The sequence below is a fragment of the Bombina bombina genome, chromosome 1 (genome assembly GCF_027579735.1).
Source record: "Bombina bombina isolate aBomBom1 chromosome 1, aBomBom1.pri, whole genome shotgun sequence".
Classification (NCBI taxonomy): Eukaryota; Metazoa; Chordata; class Amphibia; order Anura; family Bombinatoridae; genus Bombina; species Bombina bombina.
This window is the reverse complement of record NC_069499.1, coordinates 133783787-133799316: the sequence shown is the minus strand read 5'-3', so window position 1 is coordinate 133799316 and position 15530 is coordinate 133783787. Positions and strand designations below refer to the sequence as shown.

The following is a 15530-nucleotide window of genomic DNA, read 5'->3' as shown; positions in this document are numbered from 1 at the left end:
TAAAAGACAAAAGAGCGCAAGCCCCAGAGGCTAATACTGATGATTCAGCAGAGCTATTATATAATACTACTGAGACACATACTTTGATTACCCAATTGTCTGATTTATTTTCACCTCAATTTGATATGATTAAAAAAGAATTGGGTTCGGGGGGCGGAGCCAACTGCCAAAGTAGAAAGACGTTCCATAGCAGTGCTCCTGGAACTTAACCGAGAAAACTTCAATATATGGCACTTTAGGAACCTATATCTTTACCATACTTTGCATATGAGATGGAAAACTCTACTAAGTTCCTTTACTCTCTGCTGTCAGGCTTGCTGGACAGAGCTGATAGTCATTTTAACAGCTTGCGGTCCACTATCACAGAGCTGCGCAGCCAAGATGGCGTTTCGCGCCTACCCAATTGTGATATCTACATGGCGGACCGGGCAGGAGATTCACTATCCCCTCATCCTTGCCCTGTACAACTACATGAGGAGCAACCCGGAGAAGACTCGACCTGCATATTATTTGGACCCATACAGGGCAACCCGGCGCAATTAAACATAGATGCAACTCTCCACAAAGAAGCTGTCATGCCGGAATTGACAGGACTCCCCCAGATCAAGGCTATACTACACCCAATGCCTGTCATATTGCCTCACCGAGATCCGCAATTATACCTTAGCCCTAACACTCTTATCACATCAAGCAGCATAGCAGATCCCTGTGTACACTTCACGAAGCAACTGCACAGGCCGCTTATAACTCTCACTGCGTTAAACACTGTTGGGGCAGGAAGGAAAATGCACGGACACGTACCTGCAGGCAATCTAACTGCACACAAAGGGGACCTGATTAATCAGACTGCCCAGCGCCATGATCCTCAGCTGCGAAAGTATCTGGATGCATTCCGACTTAATTCTCACCTCCAGCGCTCAAGCCTCTCTGCATGGAGATCACGCTACCTCTCTTACTCCTCTCCTGGCCAGGCTAGACTCTTGATGCGGCTCTCGTGTCGGGCCGATGTCCATCTCATCTGCTCATGGTATCGGGTATTGGGGAGCGGATCCTCTCTTGGTGCCCAGTCTGGTTCTTATCAATACCATCAAAGAGAATTGGACTATCCAACACAAGCTTTGCCTAAGCTGGGCATTGGCTGAGGATCCTTTGGAAGCTTACAGCAGGGGATCTATTCATTGTCATATGAATCACCCATTGTTGCTACTACTCCGACACTCGCACCAATCTGGACTGATCATGACATTAACTATGCAAAGTTTTATCTCTTAACATTGGTCACGCTTTAACATTTATGCACCTTACACAGTACTGCGGTATTGGTAGTACTTTTGTATTGTTTCTGGTTTACATATAAGTTTATGTCTTCTTAACTGTTTATTGCTAATCTATGTTTTTTCTAAAAGGGTGCCCTGGAGCACATCCACACTGTAAGATAACTAACATTCCCCACTAATGTCTATTGCATCCAAAATGCATATATCCTATTCATGGGAAACTGTTTATAGATTCTTGTTATAACTTAGAGTACATAACCTTGTTGTGGGTGGTTATGCTAGCACTTAGTAGGGGTTGATAAATTGAATCTACTTATGTTTATACTTTTGGTACTTATAGCAAAGAAGTTATATACCCTTAACACTTTATGTATATCATATGCCCTTCAGTAGAGACCTTAATAGACCCAATAATATGCTTTGAAAAAATGGCTTATAGAACGGTTTTCTAAACAACTTCAGAGGGTATTAACCCCCCACTGAAATATACCCCTACACTACCTTAGGACAGGTACATCCCTGCCCAATTCCTACTATTTACATTTACCTTTAGTAATGTTTAGTGTGAAACAACTAAGCCATAGCTAAATACTCTGAAGGTCAGCTTTTCACACAATGTATATTATTGGTAGTTCATCATTAACTGAGTTTAATCTACCCACTATAGCTGGGTTCCTATACTATTATAATCACACAAATATGTTTTGTTCATAATATTTGAACTGTCTTTACTTTGTTATGACTTAGATGCCTGCTGTACAGTCATTTGTAAATAGTGCTTCTAGCATATACCTAGATCTCACCCTGCTCTCATTACTGGTAGCTTATATACATAAAGGTGCTCTCGTATTAGGGTTAAGTTTAACGGTTCTTAACTACTCCTAACTCTTAGGTTTCTTGATTTTGGTTGTATTGCTTGAAGCATAAGAATGCACAATGTTTGCTGAAGATTCTAAGTGTATCTTGATAGTCCCTAACAGGGTTTATAATTGTCACCTTGCTTCATTATAGTTTTCACTCCCTGTCAGGATTATATATTGACTGATTTTCATGTGTTATGGTCTAATTTTTCTGTACCTCCAGCAACTAGTTATATGCTGGTTTTAAATATATGCTTCAATGGTAGAACCTTTTATTGCACTACAAATATATGCACTTTCTATATATATGCCACTGTTCAGGGTGGCGCTATTTCCCATAAATGTCATGTAGAATTTGTGCTAGCATTAAACTGTTTCTACTCCTCTATTAACTAGATGCATAAGAGACCTTACATATTGCAGAGTACCGCATTAAGTTAGACTGTTTTAGAATGATTGATAATATACCCCTAACATACTGTTTTAGAGCTAAACATGTCAATGGCGCCTGCTAATACACTATATCCTTATCTGATATGCTTTCTAAAAACTTTGCTGTGTTGTGTTAACTAGCTGTTATACATTGACGTAGTGTCAGCCCCATTTGCGCGGCGTTGATATGTAGTAACTTATGTATATATGGCAGGGTACTAAATACTGCACATAGGCTGTAGCTTCATTGACAGCAACCAGTGAACTGGGACTCCTAAGTTGGGTACAATCATATCAATAGAGGGGAAGCTTAACGTCAGAGCATACCCCAATCTGCTTTATACTAGATATAATCTTCCCTAGACAGCTCCGGGACCCCTCCACTTAGACATTCCTGAGCTCCTAGCACACACTTTAAACTTTAAACTCTGCATACCCATATAAGACTCCGCCCCCCCCTTCCCCTATGTGTATAGCGGTGCTTACCCGCTGAATATTTCCCCCCCCCTGTATATCTCAGCCCAGGAGTGGCTGATGCATAAGCTAATACTCCACAGCCTGATATCTCTAACTCTAATTCTCTATCGATCATTTACTATTGTACTGTGGAGACCATTTACTTGTAATATAACAGAAAATGAAGTTATATTCCACCTCGCCTAAACTTATTGTCTATCTTCAGATTAAGATTTGATGTGTAATTATACTGTTACATGTATATCTTGTTTCTCTTTTTCTAATAACGTCAATTTATAGGCAATGTATTATTTACTCTGATGTAATTTTGGCTTCAGGGCGAAGCTTGTTTGTTAATCTACATTTTAACTTCAATAAAAAAATTATAAAAAAAAAAAAAAGAATTGGGTTCAATCTCCGATGAAATTACATCCCTGTCAGCCGAGGTAAGACAATTCGCTAATCGAATGCAGGAAGCTGAGAGTAGGATATCCGACTTAGAGGACCAGGTCAGCGCACAAGACAATATCATTACCCGACAGGATGTGAAAATTAATATCTTGCAGGGGCGGTTGGATGACCTGGAGGATAGGGCCAGAAGAAACAATATAAGAATTGTGGGTCTCCCAGAGTCTCCGGAGTTTGAAGATCTGCTACAGTTTACGTCTATGGTATTACCGCAGAGACTGGGAGTCCCACAATCAATGCTTCCTATTGCAATTGAGAGAGCCCACAGGGTTGGTCAAAAGAAATCTCTAGAATCAGCGCAGGGTAGAAATAGGATCTTTATATGTAAGGTATTGAATTTTCAAGATAAAATAGAAATAATGAAACTATACAAAAAATTAAAGTATCCCCTGATTTTTGGTAATAACAAATTTATGCTGTTCCAGGATTTTTCAGTGGTTAATTACCATTAAATACAAAGTTAGAAATATTGCTCAAATCACACTTTTACATTTTTAAGCTTGTACAATATCTCCCTAGATTTTAGTAATCGGACAGGAAGGATGGTGGCAAAGTCAAGATGTTTCTGGAGATGCAGAAGTAGGAGTCACAAGTGTCTTTGTATTGTTGGACAGTCTGTGGGCGTGGCTTGGTAATTCCAGGGAGGAGCCAGGCTATGAGAATATTAATTTATGATTGCAGTGAAGTGTTTGAACATTTTAAAAAAAATGTTAATTATAAAATTACTAAAGATGATATGAAAATATTAATTACACACAAACATATTGCAAAGTTTTTTTTTTAATTACAAATAATTAACATTTTATACTACAATCCCAAAGTGTTTAATGTCCCTTTAAAGGTCTACTCCAGAATTTGTATTGTTTAAAAAGATAGATAATCCCTTTATTACCCATTCGCCAGTTTTGTTTAACCAACACTGTTAACTTAAAGGACCAGTCAACACAGTAGATTTGCATAATCAACAAATGCAAGATAACAAGACAATGCAATAGCACTTAGTCTGAACTTCAAATGAGTAGTAGATTTTTTTTCTGACAATTTTAAAAGTTATGTCTTTTTCCACTCCCCCTGTACCATGTGACAGCCATCAACCAATCACAAATGCATACACGTACCATGTGACAGCCATCAGCCATTCACAAATGCATACACACTTATTCTTGCACATGCTCAGTAGGAGCTGGTGACTCAAAAAGTTTAAATATAAAAAGACTGTGCACATTTTGTTAATGGAAGTAAATTGGAAAGTTGTTTAAAATGGCATGCTCTATGTGAATAATGAAAGTTTAATTTTGATTGAGTGTCCCTTTAATATACTTTTAACCTTTGTGATTACCTTGTATCTAAGCATCTTCTGACAGTCCCCTAATTTAAGTTCTTTTGATAGACTTGCATTTTACCCAATCAGTGCTGACTCATAATAACTCCACAGGAGTGAGCACAATATATATTTATGTATATATAGTTATATATAAATACATACAGTAGATATGTCAAACAATCAGTTATATACCATATCCCTTTAAAACACTTTTTAATACATTTATTTCAATAGCAAACATAAACTTTATATTTAATATATATGTAGATGTTTTTTATACTTTTATTCTTATATTTATACTTTTTATTATTATAGCCCTGACACTTTACATTAGGTCTAAAGTCTCACTAATTTTTTAGCTCAAGCCTACCAAATAAGTTACAATTTGTAATATGAGGGATGTTTATCACGGCCTTTCTATATATTGAAAGTATATGGTACACTAAAGAGATTTTGGCCAGGCTAAACATGGTAATTATTTTTTACCGTGGACCTGTAATACCAGATTGCGCGCTAGTCTTAGCATGGGCCTGCAATATTGATATAGCGCACCCTGAGCTATCAGTGGGTCATTGTTATTTCTGATTTTTCCCTGGAGCTGCAAAAGTAAGTGTAGAGGACCGCATGTAGCCCTAAGGCCGCCAGTTAGCCGGTATTAAAGACTGCTGTAGCCAAGGATTTTGCCAAATATGAGCTGGGTTATACTTGTCTCTCTAATTTGTAAATTATACAAATACCAAATGGAAGGACAGCAGACTGGAAATGCTAACTTGCTGCTGAGAACTGCATTTGTTATCGGGATGTGAAATAAGCATCCATAAGATCTAGTCACAGAAGATATATATCCTGTGTTATTAGATTGATTAGAAGCAGAAGAGACCTAGGGGCCGAATTATCAATCTCTGAATGGAGCTTGATGCCTCATGTTTCTGGCGAGCCTGAAGGCTCTTGCGGAAACAGGGGTATTTGGCCCCATTCGGGCCATGATAAATCGACCCCTTAATCTTGAACTTGAAGATAAGGAGTTGTTCAGGACCCTGAGATCTAACACAGCCCCCATGAACCATCCTTGTTTATAATGTTGCTTTCTAACCTATGACAGACTGAAAACATTACAAAAACGCATGATTGACAAGCCTTCGTCTCATGAAATTGGTTGTATGAGAGCAGTGGCCCTTGATGTACAAGACATTGTTTGTGCAATTATAAATTCCAGCAGTGAATGATGCTTCTCTCCCTGTGTATGCAGGCGGACATGTTACCCTACTTGGGAATCTTTCTACCCACAGTATACTAAACAGGGGCCTCAGTATCAATTCAGAGGGCAGTATTTTTGTTACCATTTTATAGAAGCTGAGGATAATGTGACTATTAATACATACAGAAAGAGAAGCGCTCTCTATAAGCGCTCAATAACTTATTCTATGGCGATTTACAACCTAGGAGCAGCCTCTTAGCCCAATTCTGCTTTTCACAGAGGAGATCTTTTGTGAAGTATATCAGACTGATCCCGCCTAACAAAGTCAGTCCAGCCTGAAATACAAAACAGAAAAAGAAGTGCTCTCTAAGGAACAAACAACAGCTCAATAGCTTGTTTTATGATAATTTGATTATTACCAGTGTATAGATACTCACAATGTATTGTAGCATATGTATTATTATAAAAACTATAAAATTATACCCTATAATAAAATATAGATAATATTCCTTGACATATTAATATCATTTTACAGAACAAGGGATTACAAAACCCTATGCTATTATAAAAAACAGATTCATAATTATCAGTGGGTAAATCTGTTTGGTCAGATGTTGCCAAAGGAAATGATGTCACAATATCACAACTTCACACAATACAACAGTGACATCACACACGCTATACCTCAGCTGCAGCCAGTCAGCACAGTCATTTTCTGTGAGAGTGGACTACAGCTAACATGGCTTGTTTCTACTTGGCGATTTATATATTTCTTTATATATTGCAAACTGTCTTGGGTACACCTGTGAGCACCCCGCAAGGTAAAGTATATATCCTTCATCACTAATGACTAGAGTTTGTTATAGATAATCTCTTCCGGTAGGCTGTACTGTCTGATGTGTCTCCTCGCTACAGAGGGTTAATTAACTAATATGGGGGTCAATTACAATCCTTTAGCAAAATGTATATAATATTTTTATACAGAAAACCACCATTGAAGTCTGTTGGGACTTTTTTTAGATATGTAATTTCATACATTTTTCTACACGATTGTGACTGACCCCATTGTTTTATTGCTCTGGTTTATTGACATCACAAAAGTGGTTGCTATATTAAACATCTATACAGTTAATTCACTATAGAGTGTGCAATTAAATAGGCAAATATTACCAATATATATTTGTATGGGGGAAGTAAAGAATGGATGGAAAAGTATTAGGTTTCAAAAAACAAAAATGATGCCATGATTATTCAAAAAGTTCATCAGGATGTCAATAAACTTCAGTTTGGGAAACTTTATTTGTCTGGGGAAAATCATATAAGGTGTCAGGCAACATGATCTATAACAGCTCTCAGATCTTTGTGTCACACAGAATTAGAGTTTAGGGTTAACAGATACCAGAATGCTGATTAGGTATTTCTTGGGTTATAAACTCACTACATATTAATGTCACCTTTATCTTACACTACTGGCTACACAGACTGCAGATCATAAGAGTTGTTTTATTAATGTGTTGTATTTATATTGTTCTTGAGGTGTCACAGACATAAAAATAAATCAGGGATGTCACATAACTTGGCTTGGATGTCAGCATTATCTACTTGTGTACCAAATGATAAGGAATTTCACAAAGACCCTTGCGCATATGCACTATTTACTTATATAGTTATGTAGGACATTAATTGTGTGATGTTAGAACTACAGAACAAATAGTTCTTTTATTTTGTCTTTGTACATAGGGATGACTCTGGGATCAATGAATAGTGAGGCATTCAAGACTGCATTAGCAAATGGTAAGGATATAATACTAGTCGGCCTAATGATTGATTCTGTGTTTACAGGCTGTATAGTTTAAATGCATTATTTAATAATTGTGTTAGATTTAGATAGTTTGGTAAGAATTCTAAAAAAATCTGAATAACAAGCATTTATTTTATATACTTCTAACTTTTATTATCCTTTTTTACAGGATTTCTGGCTGGACTGAATAATTCAGGTAAGTGAATAAAAAAAACTTTTATTAAAATAAAATTGTAGAATAACTCTCATACACATCTAGTTATGTGCCCTGTAAAATATACTACAGTTATATTAATATACTATCTGGTAGATAATACTTCAGTGACCCTTTAACTATAACTCCTATACTATCTGGTAGATAATACTCCAGTGACCCTTTAACTATAACTCCTTGCTGTCACTGCAGTCATTTACAGATTCTAATTCATATGATGTCATCATTACCTCACAAACAGCTTGATACATAGGTGTCATTTATTAACACAACACTTGTTAAACACATGGCCTGCTAAAGGTAGAAGATATAATGTGCCACGTTTATTTAATTGTACTTAATAATGATCTCAATACTGGTAAAGTCTATTAATAATAATGTTTTACCTGCTGTTTCTTTACAGTATACGTATTTGCTGGTGTGGGAGTCTTTGCCCTCGTAATTATTATAATTGGAGGATGGGCGCTTAGGAAGAACATCCGGTAAGTTACAGGGAGCTGACTCCCATAAAAAACTCAACTATACAATTTAGCCGTATTGTTTATATATTTATATTAGTATTTACAATACATCTGTGCAGCCCACTAAAGTCACAAGACAACAGAAATGTTGTGACATATTAAAGGGACATTACACTGCTGGGTGCAGCTACACTTATGTATGTTGTTTGTCTATATCACAAACTAATCATAAATATATTAAAAATATATTTTCCACTTTTACATTTTTATTTGTTCAACTTTGTTTTTTTTTGCAAAACAAGTCAGCACCATCAGAGAGGCTGCTGGGTACAAATTTAACACACACTAAGAAGGTTTAGCATCCTCCCCTGGTAGTTGTTGTCACATTCTTTTTTCTTATGTTTATATTTATAGAATTGCTGCTTTTATAATCAGAATTGATGTAAAAATGTAAAATATTTTACTAAATTGTGATAATAAATGTAATTCTTTGATTCATATAGAAACTAATTTACATAACAAGCCTTTCCTAGACCATTTTGTTGGGTATAAAATAACACATCTGTGCTACAGACTCTGGGTAGAACAAGCTTTTCACTGTGTAATACTGATCACAGATCATGACAAGGCAGGTACAACCTAGCTGTAATCATGCCCACCTCACTGTTGCCTTACAGTGGTATGAAGCTGAGGTGCTGCCATCTGCTGGTCATGAGGTTGTGATACACCAGTGCCCCTCTATTAAATCATTAACCCCTTAATGACCGGACCATTTTTCAATTTTCTTACCCTTAATGACAATGGCTATTTTTACATTTCTGCAGTGTTTGTGTTTAGCTGTAATTTCCCTCTTACTCATTTACTGTACCCACACATATTATATACCGTTTTTCTCGCCATTAAATGGACTTTCTAAAGATACCATTATTTTCATCATATCTTATAATTTCCTATAAAAAAAAATATAAAATATGAGGAAAAAATTGAAAAAAACACACTTTTTCTAACTTTGACCCCCAAAATCTGTTACACATCTACAATCACCAAAAAACACCTATGCTAAATAGTTTCTAAATTTTGTCCTGAGTTTAGAAATACCCAATGTTTACATGTTCTTTACTTTTTTTGCAAGTTATAGGGCCATAAATACAAGTAGCACTTTGCTATTTCCAAACAACTTTTTTTCAAAATTAGCGCTAGTTACATTGGAACCCTGATATCTGTCAGGAATACCTGAATATCCCTTGACATGTATATATTTTTTTTTAGAAGACAACCCAAAGTATTGATCTAGGCCCATTTTGGTATATTTCATGCCACCATTTCACCGCCAAATGTCATCAAATAAAAAAAAAAGTTCACTTTTTCACAAATTTTGTCACAAACTTTAGGTTTCCCACTGAAATTATTTACAAACAGCTTCTGCAATTAAGGCACAAATGGTTGTAAATGCTTCTTTGGGATCCCCTTTGTTCAGAAATAGCAGACTTATATGGCTTTGGGGTTGCTTTTTGGTAAGTAGAAGGCCGCTAAATGCTGCTGCGCACCACACGTAAATTATGCCCAGCAGTTAAGGGGTTAAATTAGGTAGCTTGTAGGGAGCTTGCAGGGTTAATTTTAGCTTTAGGGTAGAGATCAGCCTCCCACCTGACACATCCCACCCCCTGATCCCTCCCAAACAGTTCTCTTCCCTCCCCCACCCCACAATTGTCCCCGCCATCTTAAGTACTGGCAGAAAGTCTGCCAGTACTAAATAAAAGGAGTTTTTCTTTTTTTTAATAAAAAAAAATAAAATGTTTTAGCTGTGATGGACTCCTGCCTTAGCCCCAACCTCCATGATCCCCCCCCCCCCCAGCTCTCTAACCCTCTCCCCTACCTAATTGCCGCCATCTTGGGTACTGGCAGCTGTCTGCCAGTACCCAATTTGCCCCCCAAAAAAGTGTTTTTTTTATTATCTTTTATTACCATTTTATTTTTTTCTGTAGTGTAGCAGCCCCCCACAATACCCCAACCCCCTCCCCCTCCCAGATCCTCATATATTTACTTTTTCCCCCCTCTTCCCACTCATTGGTGTCAGTGTGGGTAGGTAATCGCGCGCGCGCACGCGCACGCGCGCCCCCGCACGCTCCCGGCACCCGGCGTGCACATTGCACTTACAGGAGCCGGATGCCGGGTAGCGATGGGCCGCCCACCCATCTCCCTATTGCGCTCCCACCCACCAACGAACCGGCACCATCGCTACCGGTGCAGAGAGGGCCACAGAGTGGCTCTCTCTGCATCGGATGCTTTCTAAAGGGTATTGCAGGATGCCTCAATATCGAGGCATCACTGCAATACCCTGAGAGCTGCTGGAAGCGATTGCGATCGCTTCCAGCACTCTCTTAGACAAGTGACGTACCAGGTACGTCCATTGTCACTAACTGCAAGTTTTTGCAGGACGTACCTGGTACGTCACTTGTCATTAAGGGGTTAATAACATCAGTAATTATGTGCTGCATGTTACATGATTTACATACAAATTAAATGCAGAGCTCCCAACTGTTCTGTGTTTTGTGGCGCAGTCCTGGTGTGGAGCTCTGTGTTGTTATCTTTTACAATTATTTCCCTTTTATATAAACTCATCAGGTTAATGACTAAGTATGTTATGACAAAAATATAATTTTAATATTGTTTTTCCTGTTTTTAGAAAATCCAAACTTCCTGATGAGGAGCAACCAAACATCAGCCCCGTCATCAGGAAAGGTAACAGAACTTCCATACTGTTTATACGAGGGGAATGTAACTCATTAGTAAGGATGAAATATGGAAGGTTATAGGGGGAGACTGTATGGCACAAGACTAGGGGTGGGCATAATAGGCTAATACAGGAATATGTCATTTAATTTAATTTTTATTTTGAAGCTTCTCTGAAAAAGGAGAAGATAAAAAAGAAAACAAAGAAGGAGAAAAAGGAGGTGGAACAGAAGGATGAAGATGAGGAGGAAATGAAGTTTGAGAAGGAGGTGAAGGTGCAGAAGAAGAAGGATGAAAAATCAGGGGAAGGTGAGAAAAGACAACAGAAAATAAACATAAATAAAAACAAAAATAATAATAAAGCACCTGGGAAAGAACAGGAAATAGAATAGTAGGAAATAGGAAACTGTGTAAAGGGGGTAATGAATAGATAAGGACATTAGTAAGAAAAAACAGTGAGAGGGTAAAAAAGAGAGAGGGCAGGTTAGACGTTATAATGAAGGTTGCTTTTGTTTAATGTAATATATAGGGATTATTGGGGCCTTGGGGCAAGTTATAAATATGTAAAAGTGCAACAAACATTAAAAGTACCATTAAATAGGGTGAATTGTAAAAGTTAACATTTTGTCAATAACCCTTTGATAAAATCAATTATGTAGAACAAATTTTAGTTAAAACAGGAATAATCCTCACAATACTTAATGAATCACTCGAGATCCCCTCAACTAATAGTAAATAAAAAGTCTCACTTTACACACAATGGAGAATAAATGATATAAACCTAACCCTAGGTAGGCAATTCATTCTCATTAGTGTTATACTATGTTAATATAAAAATAGGTAACACATTTTATATTTATATAGCAACAATCACAGTTAAGCTTTCACATTGTGAATTGTACTGGTCTGGTAGAACTCACAGATATAGGTGTCATATTGCTATCTGTATCACAGAATAAAATACAAGCCAGAGTAAATGTCCTTTAATCCTGGTTAATAGCAAACATAGCAATATCCCATGAGGGGATAAAAGGGACATACAGCTATAAAATGATCATTTATATAACATGAATGGGTGATATGATATATGCATAAATATGGGGAAAATATTAAATTGCTATTTATAGTCCTCCATAACATACATAATGTTATAAGAGTAAGTACATTTTTAATTCTTTTTTTATTTCAATAGCTCAAATTGATACCAAAGAGAAAGCAGTACAGACAGACGGCACACAAGAAGTAAAATGGAAACTTTTGGAGTTTTGGATCAATAAAGACCTAGAAGTACAGAGACGGCGAGAGGAAGAACTAAGGGAGGAGGAAGAGTTCTTTAGCTAAAGATACCAGAGCTACGTGTACCAGCCAGGGCTCTGCCTCTTCTGCCACTCCTGTGTGCCAATATGTCCCGCCCCTGAGAAACCATCTTGTATTGTCATCCTTCTTATCTCTACCTCTTATTGGGAATTCTCCATGGTTACTAATTAATAAAATTAGACCAAGTAAATTTAATGTGTTGACTTTCTTTTTTTTAACTTTATTTTATTTGTTTAATACTTAAAATGGTACATGGGTGTACAACAAGAAATGTATAGATCATTTATTAGTGCACATAGGATAATTTCTCAGGCTCTCAAGCTTTGAGTTGACAGAATTCTATTTTAAAAGAAAATTATTAACCTGTTAAAACACAAACAATAATAAATTAAAAAAAAGCAATCACCTAGATTTAGAGTTCTGCATTAGCCTTAAAAAGCAGCGTTAAGGGGTCCTAACGCTGCTTTTTAGCACCCGCTGGTATCATGGGGGTAGTTATCAAGCCGTCAACCTCAAATACGCTGGAATTCTGCAGCGTATTTGAGGCGAGGCTGATTCGCCTTAGTTATCAAGCCCTAGATACCGGCAAAAGTAGAATATAGTGACGTAAGCTTCGATCCGCCGGACTCAGTCCGACACAGATAGATTCTTACGTCACTCCAGATGTTCCGCACACAAGTGCGGCACAATCTGACTACTTTTGCTAGTTATCAAAAAACTAGCAGGTACGCTCGGCACTTTTCCGGCCCAGCGTACCTGGTTTTCAAACCGCCGCCCTGGAGGCGGCGGATCCCATAGGAATCAATGGGAGTCTGACCATAGCAAAAGTTCATGTTCGCTGCTGCCCGACATCCCATTGATTCCTATGGGAGCTGTCTACACCTAACCCCTAAACCGCCGCTCCCGGACCCCGCCGCAACCTATATTAAACTTATTAACCCCTAATCTGCCCCCCCCTACACCGTCGCCACCTATAATACATTTATTAACCCCTATCCTGCCCCCCTACATCGCCGCCACTGTAATAAAATTATTAACCCCTAAACCTAAGTCTAACACTAACCCTAACACGCCCCTAACTTAAATATTAATTAAATAAATCTAAATAATATTTCTCTTATTAACTAACTTAATCCTATTTAAAACTAAATACTTACCTTTAAAATAAACCCTAATATAGCTACAATATAAATAATAATTATATTGCAGCTATCTTAGGATTTATTTTTATTTTACAGGCAACTTTCAATTTATTTTAACTAGGTACAATAACTATTAAATAGTTATTAACTATTTAATAGCTACCTAGTAAAATAAAGAGAAATTAACCTGTAAAATAAAAACTAACCTAAGTTACAATTACACCTAACACTACACTATCAGTAAATAAATTATTCCTATTTAAAAGTAAATACTTACCTGTAAAATAAACCCTAAGATAGCGCCAATATAATTAATAATTACATTGTAGCTATTTTAGGATTTATATTGTATATATTTTAGCTAGTTAGAATAGTTATTAAATAGTTATTAACTATTTAATAACTACCTAGCTAAAAGAAATACAAAATTACCTGTAAAATAAATCCTAACCTAAGTTACAATTAAACCTAACACTACACTAGCATTAAATTAATTAAATTAATTAGCTACAAATAACTACAATTAAATACAATTAAATAAACTAACTAAAGTACAAAAAATAAAAAAAGCTAAGTTACAAAAAAATAAAAAAAATAAGTTACAAACATTTAAAAAATATTACAACAATTTTAAGCTACTTACACCTAATCTAAGCCCCCTAATAAAATAACAAAGCCCCCCAAAATAAAAAAATCCCTACCCTATTCTAAATTAAAAAGTTCAAAGCTCTTTTACCTTACCAGCCCTTAAAAGGGCCTTTTGCGGGGCTTGCCCCAAAGAAAACAGCTCTTTTGCCTGTAAAAGAAAAATACAACCCCCCCCGCAACATTAAAACCCACCACCCACATACCCCTAATCTAACCCAAACCCCCCTTAAAAAAAACCTAACACTAACCCCCTGAAGATCATCCTACCTTGAGTCGTCTTCAGCCAACCGACCATCGATGGAACCGAAGAGGAGATCCGGAGCGGCAGAAATCATCATCCAAGGGGCGCTGAAGAAATCTTCTATCAAATAGAAGTCATCATCCAGGCGGCGCTGAAGAAGTCTTCCATCCCGGCGATGTCATCTTCCAAGCGGCGTCTTCAATCTTCATCCATCCGGAGCGGAGCCATCTTCAGACGAGCCAACGCGGAGCCATTTGACTTCCGACAAATGGATATTCCTTTAAGGGACGTCATCCAAGATGGCATCCGTTCAATTCCGATTGGCTGATAGGATTCTATCAGCCAATCGAAATTAAGGCAGGAAAAATCTGATTGGCTGATTGAATCAGCCAATCAGATTGAAGTTCAATCCGATTGGCTGATCCAATCAGCCAATCAGATTGAGCTCGCATTCTATTGGCTGTTCCGATCAGATTTTTCCTACCTTAATTCCGATTGGCTGATAGAATCCTATCAGCCAATCAGAATTGAAGGGACACCATCTTGGGGCATGTCCCGCAAAAGGCCCTTTTAAGGGCTGGTAAGGCAAAAGAGCTGTTTACTTTTTAATGTAGAATAGAGTAGGGAATTTTTTTTATTTTGGGGGGCTTTGTTATTTTATTAGGGGGCTTAGATTAGGTGTAAGTAGCTTAAAATTGTTGTAATATTTGTTAAATGTTTGTAAATTATTTTTTTTATTTTTTGAAACTTAGCTTTTTTTATTTTTTGTACTTTAGTTAGTTTATTTAATTGTATTTAATTGTAGTTATTTGTAGGTAATATAGTAAATTAATTTAATGATAGTGTAGTGTTAGGTTTAATTGTAACTTAGGTTAGGATTTATTTTACAGGTAATTTTGTATTTCTTTTAGCTAGGTAGTTAATAAATAGTTAATAACTATTTAATAACTATTCTAAC

General features: G+C 36.9%; 1 protein-coding gene across 2 annotated transcripts in view; it reads left to right on the top strand.

Moving 5' to 3' along the window:
• The window catches only part of LOC128644938 (uncharacterized), a 102436-nt gene extending 89705 nt beyond the window's left edge, over nt 1–12731 (top strand). For both annotated transcript variants that reach the window (XM_053697611.1, XM_053697612.1), the window contains exons 2-7: nt 7756–7809; nt 7986–8012; nt 8434–8512; nt 11178–11233; nt 11393–11533; nt 12417–12731. In XM_053697611.1, the coding sequence (XP_053553586.1) occupies nt 7758–7809; nt 7986–8012; nt 8434–8512; nt 11178–11233; nt 11393–11533; nt 12417–12565 (504 nt within the window). In that variant the 5' untranslated portion in view covers nt 7756–7757 and the 3' untranslated portion in view covers nt 12566–12731. The remainder of the gene's footprint in view (nt 1–7755; nt 7810–7985; nt 8013–8433; nt 8513–11177; nt 11234–11392; nt 11534–12416) is intronic.
• Nucleotides 12732–15530: the final 2799 nt, after the last annotated feature.